The following is an 11,152-nucleotide window of genomic DNA, read 5'->3' on the forward strand; positions in this document are numbered from 1 at the left end:
AGCTTCCTGACGGTGGATACCTTGCAGACCCGGTCCCATGTGACCTCGTCGTCGGGCAACGCGAGAAGACGGCATTGGATGGTGTCGCTCCGTAATCCAGCAATTAGGCGGTCCCGTAGAGCTTCTTGTAGGAAAGTTCCAAAAGAGCATGTCGCGGCGAGCCTCTTCAATTCCACGAGAAACTGTGCGATAGTTTCACTTGACTCCTGGTTCCGTCGGTAGAAGTGGTATCGCTCGGTGACCACAGACCGCTTTGGAGCATAGTGCTGTTGCAGCACTTTCGTGGCATCTTCGTACTTAACCTCGGTAATCCTTTTCGGCAGCAATAAGCTACGCAGTGTCACAAAGGCCTTCTCTCTTAGGACGGTCAAGAAGACTTCGAGCTTCTTCCCGGTGTCGATTTCGTTTGCTTTGGCAAACAGCTCGAACCTTTCTAGGTAGACGTCGATGTTACCTGTGTCCGGGCAGAATTCCGGCAGTTTTCCTAAGGTGGTAGCCATAGCTTCTGTGTCGCCTTATCCCATCCTCGTCGCCAATGTTATGAAGGAAGACGCAGATGGGGAAAAGCCGTTTAATCCATCTGGAGGCAGTACAACACATGACACAACACAGCTTGGTCGCCGTGCTTTTAAAGGCAACAGCGCTAACAAAGGATGCGCGCGCATAGTCTGGGCACTGAACGGAAAAGGGACAGATAAGCAGCACAGGCACGTTTCATGCAATTACAACAGTGAAGGCCCTAACACCTTTTTTATTTTATTAATTGTTTGCTATTGCCGCTACGCACGCGCGTGTCCAAAACGCATTAGGCAGGCGAAGTCGCAATTTGACCTGCCGAGGATGCGAGCTCCATCTGGATATGAATATCCCGACTAACCTATCCGAGCGCACCGCTGTTGCCATGGTAGAAATACTGGAAAAGGGGTTTGTGTTTCAGTCTCCTGGTAACAGAATTATGTTTTCTCGTACATTCAAATTACAATCCGACGCCACCATGCGTGTATGTTGTGGTTAGGTCGTACTTTACCATTTTTTCTGACGGATTTCACTGTGAAAAATTCAATTTTTGTTCACTATCACCTTGCGCCACGTGGAGGGCCTGCGCGTTCGGGGCGATTCGGGATGATTTTCTCCTTCACTAACACGTTGCGCCACGCGGAAGGCCTGCGCGGTCGGGGTTCGGTGTGGTTGGGGATGATTTCCTTCGCCACGGACGCTGACATCCTCGCTGACGCCAACGCCGGATTTTCGGTGACACGGGGCCCTTAACCACGGCCGCTGGATAAAAAAAGGGCGCTGGATACAAAAAAGGTGCGGCCTGCCGCGTTCATCGAAAACGGTGTGATCCGCCGCGGCGCCACACGTCGGGGGCTGTTGTCTGGCATCGGCATAGCAAATGCGTCAGGAACGCGCTTGGAACGCCGTCGCGCGTGCCATCCGACAGCCAGTTCCATCGCCTATGACTAGCGCCGTTCGGCCCAGCCAAGCAGCCCACAATGCAACTACGGCTGTCACATTCGCTCCCATTGCAACGCGCCCGACGCGGCAGGCCGCACCTTTTTTTAACACGAAAGTGTTTTATGCCGGGGTCCACCAAGACTTCACTGACGTATTTCCGTCACGGAAATACGTCATAGAACATAATACAAAGAAAGAAACCAGAAGAAAAAGTTCCACAAACATGCAAAATTTCGAAATCGAACCCACGACCTCTCGGTCCGCGACGATAGATCGCCGAGCGTTTAACCCATTGCGCCACAAACGCATTTGCAGAGAGCTACACAGACGCGCCTTATATATCTAACACTCCTCCGTGTACCCGCGCTCTTGCTCGGGGCGGTGCCGCCGCCTACGAGCAGAAAAGAGAAGTACTGCATTATGACACTAACGCGCACCGACAGTGAACGCTTCGGTGGTCTCAGCACTACGACGCCTCGATGCCAGCATTCGAAGGGACGCTGGCATCAAGAAGCACTACGAACGCCACCTAGGTGGCGTTGGTAGTGGCGTTCACCGTACTCAGCACAGCGGAGCGTGGCCTCCGCAATTAGCTCTGAAAATGTTTCTGAAGTTGATCGCGGAGGCTGCAATTACGACGCGCTGTACGCGCTGATTTGACTCGGTGACGATTCAGTTACGTGCTTTGTCTTGCGCGTTGTATTAGTGTGTCAGTTACGTGCTTCGTCTTTCGCGTTGTGCTAGCGTGTGCAGCGTAGTGCAGCTTCCATATGCACGACGGTTGCTCATGGTCATCGACGTTGGTAGTCGTGATGGAGGAGACGTGCCACCAGGCGTCAGCGTGGGTGCATCAACGCCTAAGGGCGCTTTAGCCACAAAACACCAATAGACATTATATATCAATGTGCAATAAACATTACACTACTTCTGTGAAGACACGTTTCACTTTCGTGTTCTATACCGATTCCTATATAAGAGGGATCAACCACATTTTTTTTTTTTATCCAGCGGCCGTGCCTTAACGCAATCGCCTTAGAAATGTGCACAAGATACAAGATTTCTGTCAAGTGAAGAAAATAACTGGTCACTCATTTCTGCTAACAACGCCAGGAAATGTAAGCGGCTGCGCCCATAGAGCGTTCTGGCAACGGCAGCAGCTAAACCCCCTATACCTTCGGAAAAGTACCGCCATCCTTTGAACAACGCCGCTTCTCTCTCTCCTGTATCTCCGTTTGGACGATGATAGCGCGCGCTTTCACTTCTGTATATATATATATATATATATATATATATATATATATATATACAATGGCGTGCGGCAGTTTGCTCTGCCGAGATAAGCAAACCGCAACGTCTTTTCTGGACGCGCGTGAGACCGCAGCCACGAGTGAAACGTGGCGAAACGGACCAGGCAAGTGAGCGCATTCTCCCCGCCGGTTAGACACAAGCGAAAGGTCCAGTCAACCACAAAAGTTTGCGGACCACGCGAGCGCGTGGCCAAGAGCCTCTTCGCGACACTTCCGCTACGTCACCAGCGATCGACAGCAGCGCTACGTTGAAGACGCATCCCTCCTTAAATCTATGGCCTGTCTATTTTCGCACTGCGCGCAAATATTTTCTACCTATCTCTTTCAACGTGACGCGCTCTTTGTTAGCCAGGGCTACTTGCTTATATTTTGAGAGCAGAATATCAGTACAAGTAATCTGTCACAGACCCCGGTGAACGAGGCGCAGACGCCGGACTAAATTCCAAAGCCGAATTATCAGCTTCCGAAAATAATCCCACGAAAGCAAGGACAATTAAGAGTGGGCCCTCTGGTGCGCCAGCGAACGCCGGTTGCTGTCCAAAGACCGAGTCAGAGCCCAGAGTTGTCAAAACTCAACAAAATATATTCTTCATACAAGGCAGTTACACACAAACTTGCACACTTAGGCTAGACACAACACAATACAAATCAGATGGGTATTAACAATCACAGAAAATAACGACAAGCACAAGAGTCCAACACGTAAAGTACAAAATAAATAGGAACACTAAGTGTCCAATCGTATTCACCGTGCTGGTTGGTCTTGGAGTCAGACGATCTCGGCGTAACTTGGGAGCAAATCTCGAAGAAGGAACTTCTTCCGGAAATGCAGACGCTCGATGAACTCGTTGACTAGCTTGCCGGGGAATCCCCTTCTTCCGCAGACGCTTGGTCTTCACGTTACATCACTTCACGGTGCGGACTCAACTCTTGAATTCCTCACTGGACTCCTGGATTCCTAACTGACAATGCTCGCACGGCGTTTATATAGCCGTCGACGGTCCTTCTCGAACATTCGATCGGAGTTGTGATTCCGTAGCACGGCCAAAGCTTGGGAAGCTTCTACTCTTTTCTCGTACCTTCGACCGCTGCTTTCGGAACATTCTCGAGGGGGGGTGATGATGACTCATGCTGTTCACGCACGCTCACGCTGTTGTTATCTCTCTCGGCTCGCCGGGTGAGAAGGAGTCTCGGCGCGCGCGTGTGCTTTCTCTCTCTCTCCGGTTAACGTCGCTTCGTCGAACCTCGTTCCAGACGTTTCGGCGCCGTTGTTAGCGTGGTTGCTTGAGGCGTATGCGCTCTCCCCCTCTGTTGAAGTTGCCGCGGGACCGGCGTGTTCTTTCGCTGGCTTGCGCGACACTCGGCGCGCGCTTTGATTACGCGCTCTTTTGTGACACTGCCCCCCACTTTAAGAATATTATGCAATAATATTCAAAGAAACACAAAAGAAGCGCGCACAAAAGTCCACTACACACGAGTCCGTAAGTCCATAAATCAGTCCACCACAATTCACACATCACTTGCGATACATCGAATACAAACACAAGTCACAAAAGTACGCGTGGACTGCACAATAACACATCGCTCGTATAACTGGTACACTTATATTACACAATAATACATCTCTCATAACAAGACAATCATTTGAAATATAACATGTGCAACAAGTATACAAAACTGACAGGGTAGTTTACAGAACACAAACAAATACATAAACATAAACATGATACATAAACAAACACTCGGTGCACTCAATCAAAACGCTTTGCACCACGGATAATCGTCAACGGCTCTTAAATTTAAATTTTCTGTCCTTGGTCTTTCTATAGTAGTGTTTCGCGTGGTTATGGGTCCCGGTCGGTTTATTTTCGGAATTGGGTCTGGAAGGGAGCTGGGACGGTTTTGCCTGAGCCTTTGCTTGAGCTCGGGTGACAGCTGCCGCGGTGTTTTCGTCAGAGGCTGATGGTTTTCCGCGTGCCTCTTCAATCGTCGAGGGTTCGGTCTTCGGCTCTTCTTCCAAAGGTTTCGGATCGTCTGGGGCGCGAACTCCCTCGACGTTTCCTATGATTAGGTCGTACAGTGGGTGGTCCATGCAAAGCGCAGTGACTTTCCCACTGTAATAGGGGGTATCGACCTCAATCTTGGCTTCAGGAAGCTTCCTAGCCGTACCATCGACTAGGCAAACTAAAGTGGTTTCGCCCGTGAGCTCCTCGTCTTGTACTAAGTCCCTTCGCACGATCACTGTGCTGGTGCCGGAATCTCGTAACACCGTGATTTGTTTGTCTCCCAATTTTCCGGCAAGTACGGGCATTACCTTATCGGGAAATTCGGGGCGTTGGGTCATCACCGCATTAACGACCGGAATTCTTTTTCCGTCTCGAAGTTCTACAAAGCCGTCGTTTATGTCTTCTTGATGTTTTGGCGGGGCATACACACAGGATGCTTGGGGAGTTTCCTTCACTCCGTTGCGACATGAATCGGCTTTGTGCCCCGTTCGCCCACATTTAAAACATTTAACCTCGTTGGGGCGCGTAAAGTTGGTCCGACAACTGCTAGCATGATGGCCCAGTCGGTTACAGAGATAACACCTCGGAACAGGCTTCGGAGGGTTTCTCCTTTCATCGGATGCCGGTTTCTTTGCGTCCCCTGGCTCCTCTTTTCTGATCTTGGAGAGATTGGTGCCTCCCTGTGCTTCCAAAAATTGGTCTGCCAATTCCAACATATCTTGAAGCGTTTTAGCTTTCCTTTCTTTCAGATAGAGTGACAGGCTCGGGTGGCAACTGATGAGGAATTGCTCCTTGATCAGAAGCTCTCTAAGTGCACCGTACTCCTGTGCAGTTTCTGAAAGTTCAGTCCACCTATCAAAATAGTGACTGAGCCGCGCGGCAAATTGCGTGGCAGTCTCGCCATCGGCGGGCTTTCCAGTCCTAAACTTATCTCGGAAGCCTTCTACGGTGAACCTAAATCTTTTCAGTAAAGCAGCCTTCACCCTTCCATAATTAGAGGCATCGGTTGGCGTCAGCCTACCGTACACACTAAGTGCTTCACCGCTCAAACACGTACTCAATGCAGTGGCCCATTGATCCTCTGGCCAATTCTGGCTTTTAGCAACTGTCTCAAATCTATGCAAATAGGCATCCAGATCATCTTTTCTTTCATCGAATGCCACAAGCAGTTTGCTTGGGTTCAGACGGAAGCTAGTTTCTTCCCTTTCAGTGTTATCGACTCTTGCCTGGGCGGGAGCGTCTGTACGCTGCTGCAATCGAAGTCGTTCGAGTTCTAACTCATGCTGTCTCTGTCTTTCTCTCTCAGCTATTTCAGCTTCTCTTTTCTCTTTGGCCCGTTCGGCCGCTAGCTTCTCTCTTTCTACAGCTTCTTTTTCCTTCTGACTAACCCACTTCCGTAGTTCCGCTCCGGAAAGACCCATCTTCTCACCAAGGGCAACTAATTTCTCGAGATCCATAATGCCCTTCAAAAATCTAGCCGCGTGCAAAAAATATCTGCCTAGATTTCAACAATCGAACTGCTCTCTGCACACAAGTTAGCAAAACGTGGTGCAACACTCAAAATCGTTTACAATAGCAATGTAAACGACCCTAGGCTCTTTCTCCCTACTATGGACACACAATTTGCACCAGAAAGGTCCTGTCGTGGACGCCAGAAATATTGTCACAGACCCCGGTGAACGAGGCGCAGACGCCGGACTAAATTCCAAAGCCGAATTATCAGCTTCCGAAAATAATCCCACGAAAGCAAGGACAATTAAGAGTGGGCCCTCTGGTGCGCCAGCGAACGCCGGTTGCTGTCCAAAGACCGAGTCAGAGCCCAGAGTTGTCAAAACTCAACAAAATATATTCTTCATACAAGGCAGTTACACACAAACTTGCACACTTAGGCTAGACACAACACAATACAAATCAGATGGGTATTAACAATCACAGAAAATAACGACAAGCACACGAGTCCAACACGTAAAGTACAAAATAAATAGGAACACTAAGTGTCCAATCGTATTCACCGTGCTGGTTGGTCTTGGAGTCAGACGATCTCGGCGTAACTTGGGAGCAAATCTCGAAGAAGGAACTTCTTCCGGAAATGCAGACGCTCGATGAACTCGTTGACTAGCTTGCCGGGGAATCCCCTTCTTCCGCAGACGCTTGGTCTTCACGTTACATCACTTCACGGTGCGGACTCAACTCTTGAATTCCTCACTGGACTCCTGGATTCCTAACTGACAATGCTCGCACGGCGTTTATATAGCCGTCGACGGTCCTTCTCGAACATTCGATCGGAGTTGTGATTCCGTAGCACGGCCAAAGCTTGGGAAGCTTCTACTCTTTTCTCGTACCTTCGACCGCTGCTTTCGGAACATTCTCGAGGGGGGGTGATGATGACTCATGCTGTTCACGCACGCTCACGCTGTTGTTATCTCTCTCGGCTCGCCGGGTGAGAAGGAGTCTCGGCGCGCGCGTGTGCTTTCTCTCTCTCTCCGGTTAACGTCGCTTCGTCGAACCTCGTTCCAGACGTTTCGGCGCCGTTGTTAGCGTGGTTGCTTGAGGCGTATGCGCTCTCCCCCTCTGTTGAAGTTGCCGCGGGACCGGCGTGTTCTTTCGCTGGCTTGCGCGACACTCGGCGCGCGCTTTGATTACGCGCTCTTTTGTGACATAATCAGACAGCGTATTCTTCGGCTGTTATCAGTTCTATTTTCGCGTAGCCACGCTGTTTTTTTTTCGTGAGTGCGTGAGTGAGCGGTGAGGCAGCCATGGGACACAGATGCTTAGTCAGTAGGCAGAATTTTTCCGTTCCTGCCCCATCGCTAAGTGACAGTAGCGGCCGGGATTTGATCGCCTGCGCCCAGGTTTTGCTGCGCAAAGCCCGAACCACCGCGCTGCTATAGTGGTTACATTTAGAAAAATAAGAAATAATCGGGTGCGATGACTCTTTTTATAACCCTTTGCGACACGGCGTCCTCGTTTGGGGACTCGAACTTCGGAGGCGCGTCCCACGCCACGTGTTTCTTCAAATGACCTAAAACTCAGTGTGCACATTCGTGTCCGCTTCCTGATGGGACAACTAGCGGTCAGTTAACTTCACTGTCCTGCGTATTGCTGCAGATGATCACTTTGCTGGAGACACTACCATGTTAGACAATCGTTCGACGTGCCGCGTTCCAAGACCAACGTCAAGAGTATTTTTTTTCTCCGGTCGACACGAATACAACCGAAAAAGCAAGTATGCATGCGTTTCGGGCCTAATAGTTGATTCTTTTTATGCAAGCATTGAAGCTGACGGATTTCAGAATAATTAGATAATGAGTTATACGCTAATTATTTTTTTTACTGAAACTCGCACAAAACAGCACATTGCTTCGTCTTCTTTCTTGGAATGTAATAGTGAGCGTCTTGAAATGATGCCATGCGCATTTTACGCATTTGCAGACAGTGCATCATAATTCGTGTCTGAAGGGGATGAATTTATTCACAAGACATTTACAGAAGTGTCATGAAACATAGGTCTCTCAATAATCTAGTAGGAAGTGAAATGTCCGCCGTTTTCTAGCACCTTATTGATGCGTGTGGGCATCGACTCGTACAAAGATTCAGTAATCTCCGGTCGACCGCGCAGGCTTTCCCATTCTTGTGCGATCGCTTGCCACAGCGTATCGGCCGTGCGGCCGCGGTTGGCTCGTGTGGACAGCCGTTTCTTCAACATGCCCCAGACATTTTCTATGGGATTCAAGTCGGCGCCACATGGAGGCCACTCAAGCTGGCAAACAGCATGTTCTTCTAGCAATGACTGGACGATACGTGCTTTATGGATCGGGCTGCGGTGGTGTTGAAAAAAATAGCAGCCGTCGCTGAAGGGACCGTCCAGCGCATACGGAACGAGGTGTCTAGTGATGACGTCGCAGTACCGTGACGCAGTGAAGGGCCCTTCCAGACGCACAAGGGGACCAAGGCCATCTTTGCTGATTGCTCCCCACACGCTCACGGAACACCGTCCACTGGATATAACACTCTGTGTGTAATTAGGCAGATATCTGCAAGAAATAGCATACAATTGGGTTCCAGCGGCGCGTCTAAAAATGTTGTGATTCCTCTTGCGTATGAACTTTATAATGCTGTTATAGAGTTGCAATAGAAATTTAACGTGCAAACATCATTAGATAGTACTGAAAGACCCACTGGCAGCTTTTAATTAGCTTCAGAGTAAGTAGTACTATGAAACAATCGTTAATGTTTTCAACATAATACCACTACAGAAAAATCTCGTAATGTCCAAAAGCTCATTTTACGTGAAACATGTTGTGATGCAGAATTAGCTTCGTGAATTAACTGCCAATACACTGTAAACACACCTGCAGTTTAGTGGACGCCAAACCCGCTTCCGTTGGTCCCAGCGCGTGGAAAAAGTTGACTCGTCGCTAAAGATGACATCGCCTCATTTCTCTGTTGTCCAATCTTTCATTGCTGTAGCGAACATGAGTCGTTCTTGTAGCTGGCTGTCTGAGAGGCAGGGCTTCTGTGCTGCTACGAAAGACTGCAGGCCAAGCTCACTCAGCCTTCTTCTTACAGTCTCAGACGATACCGTGAGCGAGAGCGCTTCTCGGATATCCTCTGCACTTTGAAAAGGATCAGCCACGATGGCGGCCGTAATCAGGCGGTCCTCTTCCTCAGTCGTGGCCCTTGGACGCCCACTGCGCTCCATATCTGTGAATCTGTCATCGTCGCGGAAAGCTTGAATAATCCTATTCACGGCAGTCCGGCTCCTGTTGGTTCGGCGGCAGATTTCGCGCTGAGGTATTCCCTCTATAAATAAACGCACAATGTGCCTTCTTTCGTCAAGTGGAACACGCAGCGGCATCTTTCCAAATAGGCAATCACCACGTGGCCTGAAGCAAGTCTACTACGTTTTCAGCGACTGATGCGAAAATGCGCCTATGTGTGAAAGAAAATTTTCTATTCATCCGCTTTTTCTTTATTTTTGATGACAGTGAAACACCTCCCTACCCTTTCTCTCAAGACGCAGAAGCAGCAACACTCATTGGACCAAGATGCTGCCAACCAAAGTGCGCCAGTAAACGTCGCGTAAAAAAATCGTCGCAGTGCTTCGTGAAACTTATCTACCCACTGGCACACCAGTCGACAAAGGTTGCAGTGATTGCTCCGATACTGCTATCAAGCCAGATATGTGGCGGTCTTATCGCAGACAGCACTCTGCGTCAACACAACGAACTAACAATGTCATGCACGGGAATAAAAAATTAACAGGCAGGCGAGTACCAAGAGGGCTCATATCCGGGAGAGCGCCCCTGTCGCCGCTAGGTGGCGTACCGCTAGGTGGCGCGGATAGGCAGTCTGGCACGCGCTCGCGTGGTCCGCAAACTTTTGTGGTTGACTGTACGTCCAACAGTCAAATCGAGCTGCGCTCCAGCTATCGTCAGCGCCGCCAACATACCGAGATACCAGTGCTGTCACAACACTTCGCGGCGCTGGCGTCAATCCAAGTCGGTCCAGGCCACGCTGCGGAGCGTTCGTGTTAAGCTTGCTGACGGCTGCACACCTGTCTTCGCGCAGATCGACGTAAGTGGCTGGACTTGCGCGTCAAACGATGAAAAGTAGGTAGCAGCGACATTGACAGGGACACGTGACAGCGACCAAGGTGGTAGCCCCAAATTGTTCGAAACAACACAATAGTTTTTCTCTATAGGAAAGATGTGTCGGCAAGGGTGGCCAGAAGCGTGCTATTCAATGCAATTTCGCCTGTGCCACAGTTAACGGAAGCACCACAATCCTGAAGAAAGTCACTCCCGAGAATCGCAGCATGAATGCACCGTGGTGGTACGATAAATTTTGTTTGAAGATCTTCTCCTCCGAATAAAACAAAAAAAAATTATGGGGGTTTACGTGCCAAAACCACGATCTGATTATGAGGCACGCCGTAGTGCGGGACTCCGTAAATTTGGACCACCTGGGGTTATTTAACGTGTACCTAAATCTAAGTACACGGGTGTTTTCGCATTTCGCCCCCATTGAAATGCAGCCGCCGTGGCCGGGATTCGATCCCGTGCCCTCGTGCTCGGCAGCCCAACACCATAGCCACTGAACAACCAGGGCGGGTCTCCTCCGAATAAAACACTTGCAGCACAAATACCAAGCTCCTCCGAATAAAACACTTGCAGCACAAATACCAAGGGGAATAAGGCACTCTCCACTGACATCACGAAACGTCACACCATCATTGCACGGCAACATAACTTTCCGACCCAGCCTTTCTTTGAAAGTCACACTCATGACGGAAACGGTAGCCCCAGTATCCACTAATGCTGTTGCAGGTACCCTATCAATTAACACACGCACTTTGTTCTTCACCATCATAATAGGCAG

At 49.7% G+C, this 11,152-nt stretch overlaps 1 protein-coding gene across 1 annotated transcript in view; it reads right to left on the reverse strand.

Annotated features, from left to right (window-relative positions):
• Positions 1-5,966, reverse strand: part of LOC125943110 (uncharacterized) — a 492,224-nt gene extending 486,258 nt beyond the window's left edge. Inside the window, exon 1 of the mRNA XM_049661505.1 lies at positions 3,714-5,966. Within this exon, the coding sequence (XP_049517462.1) occupies positions 4,549-5,487 (939 nt within the window). The 5' untranslated portion in view covers positions 5,488-5,966 and the 3' untranslated portion in view covers positions 3,714-4,548. The remainder of the gene's footprint in view (positions 1-3,713) is intronic.
• Positions 5,967-11,152: the final 5,186 nt, after the last annotated feature.

This window comes from Dermacentor silvarum, chromosome 2 (assembly GCF_013339745.2).
Source record: "Dermacentor silvarum isolate Dsil-2018 chromosome 2, BIME_Dsil_1.4, whole genome shotgun sequence".
Lineage (NCBI taxonomy): Eukaryota > Metazoa > Arthropoda > Arachnida > Ixodida > Ixodidae > Dermacentor > Dermacentor silvarum.